General features: G+C 37.4%; 1 protein-coding gene across 1 annotated transcript in view; it reads right to left on the bottom strand.

Annotated features, from left to right (window-relative positions):
• The window catches only part of LOC100893148 (MLX-interacting protein), a 44,029-nt gene that overhangs the window by 14,071 nt on the left and 11,928 nt on the right, over positions 1-18,030 (bottom strand). The window contains exons 3-8 of the mRNA XM_030981996.1: positions 16,960-17,030; positions 10,609-10,719; positions 4,895-5,075; positions 4,168-4,266; positions 2,665-2,798; positions 247-714 (exon numbers count right to left, since the gene is read on the bottom strand). Coding sequence (XP_030837856.1) covers positions 247-714; positions 2,665-2,798; positions 4,168-4,266; positions 4,895-5,075; positions 10,609-10,719; positions 16,960-17,030 — 1,064 coding nt within the window. The remainder of the gene's footprint in view (positions 1-246; positions 715-2,664; positions 2,799-4,167; positions 4,267-4,894; positions 5,076-10,608; positions 10,720-16,959; positions 17,031-18,030) is intronic.

The following is an 18,030-nucleotide window of genomic DNA, read 5'->3' as shown; positions in this document are numbered from 1 at the left end:
TCAACTTTACTTTATTGTGAATTTCATATCTAAGACACATACAGTGAAACCTGTCTATAGCAATCACCCGAGGGAAACACAAAGAGTGGCCTTTGTAGACAGGTGGTCTTTGTAGACAGGTTTCTTTAGTACATGATTCAATGAGAAACCATTTTCAAGGGAAACAACAAATGTGGTCTTTGAAGACAGGTGGTAACTAAAGCAGGTTTGACTGTAAGAGTGCAATCTAACCTACCCAAGCCCTACCTGATTACTGGCCACCGAGGAGGTTGGTTGAGCCGACGCCCTTTGCTGCTGATAGGACGTACAGGTAGTCGCCATCGGCAAGGACTGCTGGGGTGAAAGCTGTCCCCCTCTACCACTGCTCCCACTACCTGTGCTGCTGGTCACACCCTGCATCTGGGTCAGGTTCGGCAGCTGCATGTTGCTCCTGCTGGTGGTGGTGGTCAGACCGGGGTTTTGTCCGGTGGTGGTCAGACTGGGGATCTGTCCAGACGCCTGTCCTGCAGCCTGGCTGTACGTCTGGTACATAGGCGGCGCGGAGAAGTCGGAGAGGGACACGCTGCTGACCATGGGGTCGTACCCGCAGGAGACGATGGTGGGTGGGGCCGCGGCGAAGGTCACGCTGCGCTGCTGGTTGAACACCTGCTTGGTCGGGGTGTTGCCACTGTTCGCAATGATGGGTTGGGCCATGGGAAAGCCATTGAACAAATTCTGCAGGAAAGGGAATTTATGGGTATAGGACATTTTTATTCATATATACAAGTCAATATAGCATAAATAATAATATAATCTTTAGGCACTGTAACAACTTGCTTGGTGTTGCCACTGTTCGCAGTGATGGCCATGGGGAAGCCATTGCACAAATTCTGCAGGAAAGGGAATTTACCTGTTGAGCACATTTTATTCATATACAAGCCAACATAGCATAAATAATAATGTAATCTTTAGGCACTGCAACAACTTGCTTAGTGTTGCCACTGTTCGCAGTGATGGCCATGGGAAAGCCATTGCACAAATTCTGCAGGAAAGGGAATTTACCTGTTGAGCACATTTTATTCATATACAAGCCACCATAGCATAAAAATTGATGAAATCTTTAGGCACTGCAACAACTTGCTTAGTGTTGCCACTGTTCGCAGTGATGGCAATGGGAAAGCTATTGAACAAATTCTGCAGGAAAGGGAATTTACATGTTAAGCACATTTTATTCAAATACAAGCCAATATAGCATAAATAATAATGCAATCTTTAGGCCCTGCAACAACAGATGTGTAAGGCGGACTGGGATGGGTAGCATGACACAACATTGCAGCTCTACCCAAAATTAACCCTCTGAATACTGAATACCTCCCATTCCCATAGAGTTCAGACAGGGACCACCCAGTTCCACCCAGGCAATGTGTTAATGATATCAGCTGGAGTGCCATCCTCACGTTTTTAAATGAGACAAATGTGTCTTTAATAGGTACTGCATTTAAACGACTGATTTACTGTTACGGCAAGTGATTTGACGTTCCACATGTTACCAAGAATACAGAGAACTAAAGAAATAGCAACATCACAAACTGTGTCTATTTACTTGTTATGGGTCTAATTTGGAGGTGTTGTGGTCTAGTGGAAACATTGCCGGACTGTGGATCACAGGTTTGCAGTTCGAATTCTCTTTAAAGGTAATACAAAGTTTTGGTATGGGGTCATGAATTTGGTTCAAATTAACATATTGGAAGCATATGCGATCCAACAATATTCAGTGATCGTTGTCGCGGTTGTCTAAAGCAAGTCTAAAGTTATGAAATTGTAAATAATTAACTCTTTATGTTGTATAGCTCCCTCTCAAGGTCAAGATATTAATTATGCCATAAAACAATGTTTCTTGACTAAAATCGACCGATTAGCTATTCCCGTTTCGAATTATATACCACAACTACATATTCTGAGAATTTCATGGTCACAGCTACCATTGTACGGCCGTAGCCGCTATTTGAAATTTATAAAAATTTACCGGGAGCACCGGTAAATATTTATATTCAATTTTTCTCGAAAACAGAAGGGTTTGAGGGGCTAAATTTTATAGTGCTTATAATACATCCACAGGGGTATCCAAATATATCAAAATTGTAAAGAATCACCATCAACCCAATTTTCAAAATTTCCCGAAACTTTGTATTACCTTTAATGCTTGAGTGCCATAATGGCAGCCATGATAAAGCCAGGGTAATAATTGTGAAGTGCTAGGAGTATCACCAAGTTTGGAAAAGGGGGTTGGAGGGTAGGGGTAGGGAGGGGTATCATTGTTTGTAACCTTAGTTGGGGACTGTTATCTCCATGGCTTTAAAGAGTGACCCTAGAGAAGTGTCAGCAAGGAAGTTTGGTAGAGAGAATTAGAGGTAGGAGTAATACAATTAACTTTGGCCTCTACGGTTCCACCAAATGAAATTAAATAATTGTCAACAAAGAAGTTTGGCAGACAGAGGAGGAATTAGACCTACCTGCAAGGTCACTGACAGGTTATCTCATCAATTCAGCTTTCAATTAACATAAGAAAAAGAGGATCATGGGGGACCAACAGGCACCGATTAGGCATTGTTTGCTATATAGAGGGCGCAAGTAGCTATAAGTAGTGCAGTGGGGCTTTCATAGAATTGAATCAGCGACTCTAACCTTAGCTGTATCTGCAATCTCCATGGCTTCACTGAAGGACCCTAGAGAAGTGTCACCAAGGAAGTTTGGCGGTAGGCTGTAGTTGATCCCCAGGCTATCAGTCTCCTGCTTGGTTGGGGTCTTTCCCAAGATATCTGCTCGGAACCATGAGACAGGGGGCGTATTAAACCATGCAATACAACATACTTCCATAAAAGCCTGTCTTCATCAGCTCGAGATTGCCAAATAACCCGCTATTATAACTATCCCAATCGCAAATTATCCAGTTAATTTGCGCCTTCATCAACCAAGTTGCAATTAGCAGGATATTTGGTCAAGATGATCATCCCAAGATATCTTGGGCTAGTTTGCAAAATATCCCGCTATTTTTCAGCCCAAATACTCGCACTATGCGCGAAAGCTGAGCAAAATATCTCAAACTTATTTCTCGAGCTTGAGTTTCAAGTTTCAAGGTCAAGTCTCGAGCTGATGAAGACGCGATCTGTAACCTCTGGATTATTTCCCAAATCAGAAATAGCAGGCTATTTGGCAATCTCGAGATGATGAAGACAGGCCTACTGTTTCAAATATAAGACATTTTCCTGTTGAATGATTAACTCGGGCTTAGCATTCATTGGATTAGGACAAAAATCACTGGCTTTTAATACCAATTTCCAAATCTAACAGTTGGTCAACAGGTCTCGTTTGTGTTTGTGGAAAGAATAAAACTGCCGGTTACAGACAGATTGTAACACTAGATCTGTATTAAAATAAAGTGTACCCAACTTTGGTAGCTTCTAATTTATTTATTTAATTCTGATATTTATACAGGGTGGCACATATCACCAATTTGGTGGCCTTCCATGAGGCCCTGTTTGGTAGAATAAAACAAATAACAGCAGCAAAAACAAAATGGATAAATAACAAGTTATATGAACCTATGTGACCTTGAATCATATGTTATTGTAAAGGAAAACTAATATCCTGTCTAATGATACCATTTTCATATTTGTGCTGCCAAGGATGTCTGAACAGCAGGCTTTTCAAACAGTATTGTCAAAATCATCTTGTACCAAGTTTGGGCTAAAGCAATGAATGTGGTCAAAAGCCAGTATCTCATTCCAAAAACAATTGCTCATTCATTTACAATGACTATTAGGCAGTTGAAAAAAGGTGTTAATATCAATTCAAACTCAAAGAAATGCTTACTGGAAGCAAAATGTATGATAATCTCTTCGTTATCAAAGATGCCAGCCTCTTGACACCCAAAAACAGACCGAATATCCTTTATTAAAAAATATATAAAAAAATCAAAATCAAAATTTAAAAAAAAATAAATAAATAAAAAAAAAAAAATCAAAAATCAGATTTTCATGAAAACTTGACACTACCACTGGAAATGTCAGAAATATGCTTTCTTTAAAAGTAAGAAAATAAAAAGTTTGCTGTTTCATTAACATTTAATGTGAAAATAAAACGGGCCCTGTCGGATGATCTAGTCTGGTGTCCAGACTCCCTACATACCTTGAAGAGAATCCAGGGTTTCCATGAAATCTTCATCAAAGTCTGGGTCCAGCTGCATGAGACCAGGCTGGATGATGTCACTGTTATATACATGACGAGCTGATGAAAACAAATTAAGGCAAACAAAAGAGTTAAAGATAAAAATATCTGCTTGCACGACGATGTCACTGCATAACACCAGGTTTGATGATGTCACTGTTATATACATGATGAGCTAATGGAAAGAGATTCACAGATAACAAAAAGAGTTAAAGATAAACATATCTGCTTGCAAGATGATGTCACTGCACGAGACCAGGTTCGATGATATTTAAATGCTATTCTTTGTTTTTAGCTTTTATCATTTTCTCTTCTATCTTCCTTTATGTTTTTCTTTGTTTTATCTTTCAATCATGTTCTCTTTTACCTTCCCTTATTTTATTCGTTGTTGTATGCCATTGTTTTTTCTCTGTGTCTTTTCTTATATTATTCTTTCTTTTTATTCTCCTATTATTTTCTTTTTTACATTTCCATATGCAATTTTGTAATTCCTTCTATTTTTTTTCTCCATCTTTACTTATGTTATCCAATCCAATCCATCCAATCCAAAAGATATTTGATATAGCGCCTTTTCCTTGCAGTTACAAAGCGCTGTTATCATTTGTTTGGCGGTGCATTAGTTTTAATGGTACACATATAATTGCCTCTTGCCACAATTTCTTTCGTTCCATAATAAAAAAAAACTTACTGATCTTCTTGGGCGCCGGGACGGTGAAGTGCTTCTTCTCGGTGCTGATGAAGAGGGTGTCAGAGAAATCTTTGAGGGTGTCATCGTTCTTCAGCTTCTGGGCGGACATGGGGGAGAGGGGCGGGTGGGGCGTGTCCAAGTTGATGGCATTGTCTTCTGCTGTCCTGTGAGCACTGTCCCCCTGGAACAGTGACAAAGTTGAAAACATTGAGACAGGTTAAATATCTTATGAATACCTTATACTTATACTTTCAAAATGATATAAAAATTTCTTGATGATGATGCCACAACATTGTCTAAGTTTGTTGACCCGAAATGACCTTTGACCTTAACTTAGTGACCTGAAATTCTCCAAACATGATTCGGGAAAATTGATAACCCTTTAGTCCAAGTTTCATTGAATAAGAACTTTTATACTTTCAAAATTATATCAAAAATTAAAATACTTAACCTCAGGTTAAGATTTTGATGATGATGCCACAACATAGTCTATGTTTGTTGACCTGAAAAGTGGTGCCTATGTCTTGCTTTTGCTATGCAGGCAAGACAAAAATGTCTTTTCATCAAAATAATGAGAATTTTGTATAGGTGCCTGGAAATTTGGTTTCTTTATGTATGTTTAGGTCAATGAGAAGCATTGTTGGAGCACTGATGCACAAAAGGAGCCAAATTAAATACATGAATGCACTACTTCGGAAAGCATCCTCGACATCTATTGGACTGGATGGGAATGAAAATATCCTTGACATCTATTGTACTCTATGAATATGAATCGTATCAAATTACTACCACAGATTCCTTTCAAACTTTTGATCTGGAGTAAATGTACATGTAGATTTGTTTTGAGAATGGATATTCTTTTCTGTTTATATGTATCCTTGATCATTGTAAACACACACATTTCAGCTTTTTAGCTACGGCATGTGCATCATTGTACTCTATGTTTTTTGAAATACATGTAAAACCTTGAATTGAATTGAATTGAATTGAACTACTACTAGTAATACTAATAAACTAGAGTAAACATCCTCGACATCTATTGAACTGGATGGGAATGAAAATATCCTTGACATCTATTATAATGGATGCATATGAATCGTATCAAATTACTACCACAGATTTCTTGCAAACTTTTGATCTGGAATAAACTACTATTAAATAGTAATACTAATAAGCTAGAGAACCCCCCCCCCCCCTCCATTCCCAACCCACCACCAAACTGGGAGGTTGTAAACAATGGCATATCCAGGAATTTTTAAGGGGAGGTATTTTTTTTGCCCAATTTGTGAGCCAGTGAATAAGCAGGGGGGCGGGGGCGGGGGGCAAAGAAAAAACACAGATAAAGGGTGTCTTTAAAAATTATAAAATTTGAACACCTACAACACCCCCCTTAAAGATAAAGTTGAGTTCTGGTCTTGTGACTACATTGTGAAAGACAAAATGTGGAATGGATCAGAAAAAGTTGATCATGTAGCATGTAAATATTGATGTGTACTGCAAGGCTCTGAAGTCATCAAAATCACAATAAATTTGGCCCAGTCTTGGTAGAGTAACAAGCACTGTACACAGAAAGATGTATATGGGACTACACAAATGGTGTCAGGGCTACTAACCTTGATTTCCCTATCTTTCTATGCTCATTACTCAGCCAGTATACATTTTCTACCAAAATTGTTTGGCAAATGATATTTATTGTAATCTTGAACATTCAGTGCAAGTTTTGTTTGATTCTGTGAGAATTTTAATTTCTTTTTTCTTTTTTTACCAGAACTCAAATTTATCTTTAAATACGCCCTTGGTTGTGAACGTGCCTACTGGTTAGCATGTAATCGCGCAGACATGCACGCATCTGATGAAGTTTACCTTGACTTCTTAATGCACCCGAGGATATATAGGACACAGCAGGCAACCCAAGACAGTAATCAAAGACATGTCTAATGATGTCATAGCCAGCTTCTAGTCTATGCCATACACCCAACATTATTTATACTATACACCCAGCACGATTTATACTATACACTTAATATGATTTATAGAACCCCTTGGAATCTACTGGCCCTACATATTAGGTATAGCATCTAGTTGCCAGCAGGTTTGGCCGGTATTAAAGCCAAAGACCAGTTATGGTCATGCGATTGCATTGTGGAAGATCATCTAGCATATAAGTATTGGTGTGTACTGCAAGGTTCTGGAATCATCAAAATGATAAGAAATTTGGCCCAGTCTTCGTAAAGTTACAAGCACCGTACACAGAAAGATGTATATGGGACTATACACACACATGCGCGACACGTGCGTTTATCTCTCACAGACCATGTAGATAAACTAATTTACCAAATATATCAATAAGTAGGCAGTTTCCAGGCAAAAATTTTATCATCATGTATTATTCAAAACATATTCTTTCACATGATTGGTAATACGAGCTTCCATTTCATTTTTTGAAATTGGGGCGTTTCCAAAATTGGACTTTACCTTTAAGTACCTGGGCAGGAAATATTGGACATTTTACGAAAACAGGAAATACAGTGAAATACTGGGAATTACTCCAAAAACAATATTTTAAACGATAAAAACCCTTAGGATGTTTAGATTATTGAGTAAGAGTCATTATCAAACACCAAAACACAATATTAGAAACCCATGAAGTTAATGAAAATAATAACTAAGAAACATTTTGTAAGTGTAATTGATGGAATTTAGTCATATTGCTATGTTTGCTATTTCACATTATACAATTTCAATGCAGGGAAAAATATGTTTAATACAAATTTCGGGGCTACTTTTCAAGCTTGCTTGCATTAAAATTACCACCTTTAATTGGTTTTGCATTGAACTCTATGCAGTTTTGTTTTTTGTTTTTTTTGTTTTTTGTTTTTGTTTTGTTTTTTTTTTGGGGGGGGGGCTCTTTCATGACTTTCGGGGGCTTTTTTTGGCATTTCAGGGGCTAATCCACCCCATACTTTTTTCCTGTTTCAATGGTACACATGAGTTTTTCCCAGGAAATTGTCAACCCTGGTATGGTGGCTAGTGTCAATCAGGCTTCTGCTGTTTATAAAGGTACAATGAATGCATGTCTGGCATGTGAGCGGGACCTTGACAAAAAAAACAACAACCCCAGTTTGTTACTTTTCACCGAATGATGGATTGTAATTTGTTGTACTGTATAACCTCAGGATTCACATTGGATCAGGCGTTATCAATGCATGGTTTTTAATAAAAAGGAGGCGAGGTTCGTTTCCCAAACAAGGTACATTGTATTCAAGAAATCCTCATTGTTAACGTGCTGAAAAGAGCGATAATAATTCTTCTATCTTTTGTGATAGAGCAAAGGTATGCTTTGTGATTGATTTATTAATAGGATTGGTGAAACTTGCCATCTAGACAATTTTCACTTTCAAGCGTCACCCGCCCAGACGGCACCCACCTCCCTGTTCATACATGTAGGTCCCAGCATTAAATGGAAATACAAAACACAATCATCCCATTGAAAATTGAATAGCAGGAGGCGCCTCACAAAATCCTCAAAGAACAAACTATAATGAAGAAATATAAGCGGCTAATAAGCGTTTTATATCATCATCAACATTCGTTTGGGCAATATCATACGAGAGATGTCTATAGAGCTTGGTCCCTCCTGTGTAAGGACAGAGTTTCTCCCTGGCACACTTTTGTAACAATAATTCAACACGTAGACAACTTTAAAGTGCTTGAGAGACATTATTAAAGGAAGAGGTTCCGACAACTACTAACAGACTCCCATTGTGTACAGATTTGTTGTATCTTCGAGTGATTAAAACAAAAAATCTACCTTCACTTTCAATTTGGTATAATAATTTATTCTGCATTTTATTGAAAACTTAGCACTTTTTTTAGTTCAAGGTTTAATCATCCCTACCAATGTTGTCCATATTGAATCTATTAGTTTCTTCTCCAGTTTATTTCTCCCTTAACCCATTTTTTAATTATTCTTATTTATAAAAAATGGCTCTACTCTTTAAAAACTTTTTTCCTGTTACAATATTTGAGCACTTTTTTTGTTTCATTATTCCTACCTCACCTTTTTCAATTATTAGGCCCCTAATATTATCTGTCCACTGGGAAAGTTATGAATGCTAATGACTTTTCATATTAGCACCTTTAAATCGAGTCAAAAACACCAACAAGGTTACATTGAATATGTTATATAATAGGTATTGAACCTAATGACTGTTAATCACGATATAATAATGACAGGGCAAGAGATCCCATGGCTTGAAACAAACATGATGTCATGAGAACAATAGGCCTGTTTTCATCAGCTCGAGATTGCCAAATAACTAGCTATTTTAACTATCCCGATCGCAAATTACCCAGTTAATTTGCGTCTTCATCAGCCCAAAGTTGCTATTGGCGGGATATTTGGTCGAGATAATCATCCCAAGATATCTTGGGCTAGTTTGCAAAATATCCTGCTATTTGTCCATTGCGTCTTCGCCAGCTCGGAAAATATCTTGAGCTAATTTCTCGAGCTCGAGTTTCAAGTTTCGAGGTCAAGTCTCGAGCTGATGAAGACGTGATTTGTAACTTTGGGCTTATTTCCCAAATCAGAAAAAGCGGGCTATTTGGCAAACTCGAGCTGATGGAGACAGGCCTAATGAGAATAGCAGGCATGAACGCATCATTGATGGATAGAAGGAAAGCCATGCCTGCAAGCAAGACTAAACAAGATGTCATGTACATACCATGGATGTCACCGAGAGCATAACAAACAAAGTATTTAATTTGTAACCTGACAGTTACATTGCATTCATGTAGGGGGTGTAATCTATCTATCTGCTCTCTGACATCACAGTGGAGTAATCGATACCTCTGCCCAATTGTGCCCCAGTTTCAAAGGCTCACATTATTTGTAGTGTAAGGTCTGAATAATCTGTGCATTAGACTAGCATATAATGATAATAATAATAATTTAAAGCCCTCTACATTTAGTCTTTCCCTTCTTTTCATCTGTCTTTCCTGTTCTTTTCCCTCCCTTTTTACTTCTATTTTTGACCCCTCTATCTCTTCCTTTCTCTTCTCTATGACTTCTACCTGTCTTCTACCTGTCTTAAGTCTATTGGTTATATCAATCATTTTAATTATGACTCACATTTACTACGCAGGATCGCGTTTCAGTCTTTTAATCCTTGTAATATACTATTAAATAAATTTAATATAATATGTACAACGTATGATGCACTGAGCTTGAGAGCTATTGTAAACTAACATTTATATGGCATTCATCTATTTGTTTGGTCTTACACATCAGTTGCAAAATCGATTCATTTGTATCTGCCGAAAGTGCCCCCACTTTTCAGGTAAAGACCCTTTTGATTCAATGGGTCTGAAGTAACTGTGTTCTAGACTATCATACAACAGACCCATGTAAGGTAAATGTGAAGTCTGAAAAGTATTTAATTTAAAACCTGACAGCTTCATACATGTACTTACAGCTGCAATCTATGCCTGTGCTCCATAACATTACATATTTGACTAAACGTAGAACCAGGAACCTACATGTGCTAGAAAATTTAAAGAATTTAATAAGCAGTCTATAAATATGTGAGCGGCAAAAAAAAAGGTTCCCAGATGTTAACGTCTGACGCACCCCCCCCCCCCTCCTCCCCCTCCTCCTCAAAATTCTTGAGGAGCTCTGAATCGCACCCTTGATCTACTATCTCCTCCTAGCTCACCATAAATAAATCTCTGCCGAACACCCTCCATTTGTGATAGTCCCTGACAGCGGAGCCGAGCTGGGATGGATTCCATTGCTTGTTGATGGGTCGTCCCTGGATAACATCCGCCTGAGAACAGAAGAGGGGGGAAAGAATAACAGTGTGATGGATGATTGATGATGTTAGAGGCAGGAGGGTGTTAGATGAGGTTCCTACTTAGGCCAAATAACGAAAATAATGTGTTTTCTCGTCCGGACTTAAAAAAAGGAGGCAGGGCATTACTATTCACTATTTTGCTATTCTGGCCAAGCCTAATTATTCACAGATATTGTGCTACAGTGTATGTGAGTATACTGATGCAATGTAAGACAAAACAAATGATATGTATCACTTTAGAAGCTATTAAAACAAAATGTATATCGCAGGCTTTTTGGGGGGCTTTTCCCCCTGAATAGTAAAAAAAAGGAAGAGGTGGCGGCCAAAAAGAAGGTGGACGGGGACGAGAAACACTTCATTTCTTTATTTGGCCTTATACAAGAGGAATTTGTTTAATTAATTTGTAAATGTCAGTCAAAAGTCAAGTTAAAAGTCAAGTTGAACCTACATGTACAGTATGTTACAGGGGCAAGTCTGTGGTACATATCTTATTTGGTGATTAACTAGTTTGCAGGCACAAACCCTTGGTCAGTCGTAGTGCGTAATATTCTGTCTGAAAAAAGAGACTATGACAACAAAAGGTCTAGTGCACCCCAATAGGCTTTGTACTTACGCTGCTCCTAACCTATTTGATACAACCAGAGACTGACAGAGCTACTGTAGGCTCTGCTCAAGACTTTAAAGCCACCCTTAAAGTGTTGGGAGCCCCCTAAATTTCATGGCAAATTTCACTTGACTTGTATTATAATATGAAAGAGGATGTCATTTAAGACACGTTTCTACTTTCTGGGAGGATTTTTAAAACAAATGTGTTTGAAGTCGGATATTGATGAAAGAATACAAAATTTAGATTTTCTGCGTCCAACAGAAAACCCAAATTATATATTCTTACTACTAATCATGTCTTGAAAGATGGAAAGACCTACATGTTTATTAAAATGAATGAAGAAATTTACTCTAAACTGGTGGACTGGACATGCAATGTATACATGTACGTATGCATTTGCTGTAGACAAAGCTCAAATGCAATGAAACTTACACTGACACAGCAAGAGCTACATGTACATGATTATGCACATGCTAATATTATGAATAATTGCATAAACCGTAATTCCTACCACATATTGAGTTTGCTTTTATACTGGAGAACAAGAATCAACATATTTGCTTTTGATACAAATGCAAATAGCGATAAAAAATGCATTAAATTAGTAGTGCTGCAACCAGGAACTTCAGAATAACCTCAAAATGCAATGCCTTATTGACTACTTTTTAACGATGCCCAATACAGGTCCAGTAGTTGTACATGTTTATAGATGTTGACAATTGCTGTAATTATAGACTACATATAAAATGTACATGTACCTGTAAACAACAATAGTATCCATGCATGTACATGACTTTTTCGTCATAAGGGATGTATGGCATGTACATGTACATGTAAATATCAAAACAGTGAAAACACACCACAATGCAATGGAGAATGTTCCAGACTATTATTCATTTCAACAGTCTTTCAGAACAAGGGATCAATTTACCATAGAACTTCTCAAAGTTAATGCCTATAGAAGTCCTCTTTTTTGTTTAGGACCAATTTTGCATAAACAGTATACATGTACAAGTTGAAAAGGTCACATGAACATAGTACAAAACACAAGTTCATCTGATATTCTCCTCGACTTACATGATAAAATGAGCTGACAAACACTCTGGCTCACACTCTGTAAGGACCATCGTTCATATCAACAATCCTACCCTGCAATTTTTGTTTAAAGGGATCGGGTAACTTTGTCTTAGATCCTTTTTAAAAAAATCCTTGATTTAGCTCATGCTTCAATGATAATTATAAAACTTTAGGTTAGTCAGGAACCCCATGACTTTTACAAGCCGATCACCTGTCTGATTATCAAGATATTTATGATTGAATATCGAAATCAAATTTTGCGTTTGCCAAACGGTTTTCATAACACTACAGTCTAGTGGGGAAAACAAGTATGGTATTACCGGTCACTCATAGATTTTTACTTTTTTGAGGCACTTCTTGATCATTTTGAAGCGTAATTTTTTTTAAGGCTTCAATATAACACCATATCACAGACACTGATAACACGTAGGGCCGTGCATCTCAGATCCAACATTGTTAAACGATGCCTTTAAGTGTCTTTGGCATCCCGCCAATCCAGATTACATTGTTTTCTCTTGTGTTTTATCTTCATCATTTCTCTCCTTCTTATCTCTCAATATTCATACAATCTGATTCATATCCTTCAAATTGTTTATCCGAGGTCATGCAAATATTAAAGAGGTCATGTAAATAATACAGAGGTGAAGACAAAACAATCACAGCTTTGAACCCTATCTGGTACCTGATGGTACACACAATGACTGTTATTACTTGTTTTTGTATCTTGAAAAGACAAAAGAAATCTTTGTTATGATTTCTGGAATCACAGTTGACTACAATAGAAGACAGCTCAGTAAAGCCGACATTAAGCCCTCTGAAGTTCTAACTGAATAGGCACTCTAACATTAAGTGCATAGTTGTCCACGGTCCAATGCTATTAACAATTTACGTGAAGGGCATGGACGATTGCCTTCTCAGATAAAATCACACATGTTATGAGTTTCTCTGTGCTATATATACATGTAGGGCTGCTCTTGGGGATCTAATCTATACAGCTCTACACGTACAGGGTGTCCCTGAAATAAAGGGAACCCAAAGTTTACTAGTAAATTAGTTGAAAATTCCATTTTATTTTGAGGTATTTGCATGATTTAGAAGCTCTTTTTCTCTTCTTTCATAAAAAATTCATCAATATTAAAGTCAATAATGTTTAATTTCAGACAGCATGAAGTTGCAGTGTCAGAAATCCAATTGTCTAAAATAAAGTTGATGGCTGAAACGTCTGGTTTATTTTGGTTATGGAAAGATATTAAATGATTTTAAAATGACTACCGGTAAATACAAAACATTTCAAAGCTCATATTTTCTTCTCACATACTGTATATTATGAATCCATAGACATGATGGAGGGATGTCACATGACTGAGCAGGGAACATAATTTCTACCTGATTAGGCAAATTGACATTTTGTTGCAGAAAATTAATGAGGCAGCTGAAGACAAATAATGTCAAGAGGCCAATTATAACACATCCCAAACACCATTTTGAAAAATCGTTGATGTTGGCTCATACAATTGGGGTGAGCAGTATGCATGCGTGACTTGTCGCTACTCTGTGTGCGATCGCACAGAAGCGAGGAGAGTTAGGTGACAAAAAAAACTGCATCGTTGCAAAAATTAGTAAAAATTTTGGCGGCATTAAAAAAAAAACACTCTAAGGGTGGAATTTTCAATTTTTGTTTTTCGCCGTGTTTGCCGGTATCGACCGACGAAACATTGGAATGTGAAGAAAAAAATCAGATATTTGCTTGTTGTGTAAATGCAGCTCATGTGCCTAACCAATAACAGATTGTGTCTGCTCACTCAGTCATGCATGATCCTTCCATCATGATCATGGTATTATGTGAAAGAATATGAGCTTTCAAATGTGTCTTTCAGAGCTTTTAAAGGCCCACTGCACTACTTGTAGCTACTTGCGCCCTCTATATAACAATCCATGCCTAATCGGTGACCATTGGTCCCCCATGATCCTCTTTTTCTTATGTTAACTGAGAGCTAAGTTGATGAGATAACCACCTGTCCAGTGACCTTGCAGGGCAGTCTAATCCCTCCTGTAAACTATGGCAGATACGCTTTAAAAATCTCAAATCATTTCCTTTTCCTTAGAGACCGTAATGAACTAAATGATACAGCCATTTGCTCATTTTGGTTATATGACAGGGCCACTTCAGTCTGATTGAAATTGGTCATGCTTGATGTGTTGAACATATTTTTTTATATGAAAGAAGAGAAATCAAGTTTTTAAATGATTCATACATTGATAAAAACATAATTTGGGATTATTGAGTAATTTATCATCAAACTTTGTTTGTTTTCTCAGGGACATGCCTCTACAAACATGTAGGTGTAAAAAGTTGGTTCTAGTAGGAAGAAGAGTACGGTAGATAGAAGATAACCAGTCATCGCAGAAATGAAGATGGCAGAAAGAACGAAAAAAAGTTATAGAGAGAAAGAAAGGATAATAATTGTGAGAGGGGAAACATGAAGAGAAATTTGATTAAGTGCAGGAACAGAAAAAGAGAGGATAGCAGAGAGACAGAAAGAGAGAGAGAGAGAGAGAGAGAGAGAGAGAGAGAGACGGGGGGGGGGGGGGGGGGGAGGAAAGAAGAAGAGAAGCGAAAGTTAAAGGTAATACAAAGTTTTGGTATGGGGTCATGAATTTGGTTTAAATGAACAAATTTGAAGCATATGCGATCCTACAATATTCAGTGATCGTTGTCACGGTTGAAATCGAGTCTGAAGTTATGAAATTGTAAATAATACACTCTTTATGTTGTATAGCTCCCTCTCAAGGTCAAGATATTAATTAAGTTATAAAACAATGTATCTTGACTAATATCGACCGATTAGCTATTACCGTTTGGAAATTATATATCACAACTACATATTCTGAGATTGTCATGGTCGCAGCTACCATTGTACGGCCGTACATGTAGGCCCTATTTGAAATTTATCAAAATTTACCGGGAGCACCGGTAAATTTTTATATTCAATATTTCTCGAAAGTCGAAGTGTTTTAGGGGCTGAATTTTCTAGTGATTATAATACATCCACATGGGCATCCAAATATATCAAAATATATCAAGAATCACTTCCAGCCAATTTTCAAAATTTCCCCAAACTTTGTATTACCTTTAAAAGAGAGATAGAGAGAAGAGAAGAGGAAATAAAAGAAAAATAGCTAAAGAAAAAATACAAAGTAGAGATTAAGACAAGAAAAAGGAGAAGAATTGGAGTAGGGAAGGAGAGTAATTAGTGAAGCCTTTCAGGAAACAGAAATGTAAGAACAAGAAAAAGTCAGGTGGGGGAGAGGGAAAAAGATGGAGATAGAGAGGGAGAGAGAGAGAGAGGGAGAGAGAGAGAGAAACAGAGATGATGGATAGAGGTAATATAGCAAATTACAGACAGGTAGAGAGAGATCCATTAGAGGCACTTCATCCCATCAAAGCACAAGCGCGACCTAATCTTCCTCTTCCAATGCCATTATCATTCATGTGACATATCTACATTGAACTGAAGGCGACCGACCGGTAGATAGCAATTATCTCTTTTCTATTTACGTTCCTACTCTAGGCACTCTGGGCAGTGTTCTGTAATGTCATGATAAGACCATGGGGCCGTGGTATTAAGACGACAAGTCATTCATTCCTTTTGTCTTCCCAGTCACATGATATAATAATAAATACTAGTAAAACAAACAGTAAACTGCATTTAAATTGTATACATCTGCCTCACGATTTTGTTAATGTTATTTTATCAAGTGTAATTTTTTAAAACTTTTTTTGGGTGTGGGGAGAGGGGGGGGGGGGGGGGGGCTAAGCTTTTGATTTTATGAGTACTTACTGACATTCACCATGTATGCCTGCATCCATGTACATGTATATGTATGTATACATATACTGTCTGGATAATTAGTCAGAAGTAGTATCTAACACTGCCAGTTTTTTTTTACTGTAGATGTGAATAAGGAAATACATGTATGTCCTCGCATCAGATTGCTTGCAAAACTGGTAACATTTTAGAGTGTATTCGGGATCTGCATAGAGTGGTGAAGTGTGACGTCATCAAAAATTTATTTTTGGAATTCCTCATTTTTGTCTTCATTTTCTGAAACAGCATCAAAAATAAAGTCCAAATTTCGAAAACTAATTAAATATGTAAGTATTGGCTGAGATACATGTATGACCATATGAATAAATAGATTTCCTATATGAACTCGGTATTATATTGCTCAGGTTCATAACATTACGAGCCAGAACAATATAACTCTTAGAGTTCCAATGGGAAATCCATTTATTCAGATGGTCATATCTCAGCTAATACTTACCATATTCAATTGGTTTTCCACATTTTGGACATTATTTTTGATGCTCTTTCGAAAAATGAAGAAAAAATTGAGAAATTCCCAAAAATAGATTTGTATGATGTCACAGCTTCGGTACTCTATACAATTACATTTTAAAACAAAACAACGGCTTTTAATAGTACATTGAATTAACTTTGACCATTTCATGTTGTGGTCATACGAACCTGCAGTCTTGGTCTTGTATCGGCAGTAGGTGCAGAAAACTGACAGATAATTGGCTTCTTTCCTTTCACATCTAAGAAAGACAAACAAAAGAAATCAATTGTTAGAAAATAGAAAAATGAAGTACCCTGTATACCCTTTAAAGATAAAGTTGAGTCCAGGTCATGCGATTACATTGTGAAAGAAACGGTGTGGAATTGATCAGAAAAAAAGTTGATCGTGTAGCCTACATGTATAAGCATTGGTGCGTACTGCAAGGTTCTGGAATCACCAAAACGATAAGAAATTTGACCCAGAGGTAAAGGTAACAAGCACTGTACACAGAAAAATGTATGTGGGACTACACAAACATGTGGCATAAAAACGAGGCCCACATTTTTAAGCTGTTACATGTCATATTTAGAATATGAAGGCATTTGAAGAGCCATGGCTTTTTCAGGGAACATGTTCTTCCACACTTGCATAATAACAATGAAAACGCTCACAAATTATTTTTCACCTCTCCCCAGAACTCAACCTTCTTTTTAAGGCTCGATCAAATGTGACATTGTAATCCGCTGCAAAAATACTCCCAACAGAGCATTTTTTTTGTTCTGAATGTGTGAATGAATAAATATGTGAATGGCAACTTCGAGCAACAAATGTCTCGTATTTACTTACTCAGCTCTGGATTAAATGTGGCGCGTATGACACTTTACATCCTATTTAAAAAAGAAAAATGTCACTGTACTGCCTCTGTACATACACGACACATACAGAGACTCAATTAAAAAATACCCCCAACAGAGCATTTTTTTTCAGAGTGTGAATGAATATGTGAATGGCAACTGCGAGCAACAAAGGTCTCGTATTTACTTGGTGGGCCCCAAGATTAAATGTGGCGCGTATGACACTTTACATCATCATTTAAAAAAAAGAAAATGTCACTGCACTGTAAGGCTGCGACGGGTAGTTGAATGCTCGAGTACCCGCACGGTTGACAACTACTCGGGTACGATTTCTTGTACCCGAATATTCGGCCGCAAAAAAAATAAATAAAAAATGTCCAGGCCCACGCTTACCCGTGCCAGGGA

This window comes from Strongylocentrotus purpuratus, unplaced genomic scaffold (assembly GCF_000002235.5).
Source record: "Strongylocentrotus purpuratus isolate Spur 01 unplaced genomic scaffold, Spur_5.0 spur5_scaffold_12, whole genome shotgun sequence".
NCBI classification, from domain to species: domain Eukaryota; kingdom Metazoa; phylum Echinodermata; class Echinoidea; order Camarodonta; family Strongylocentrotidae; genus Strongylocentrotus; species Strongylocentrotus purpuratus.
This window is presented reverse-complemented; position numbering and strand designations above follow the sequence as displayed.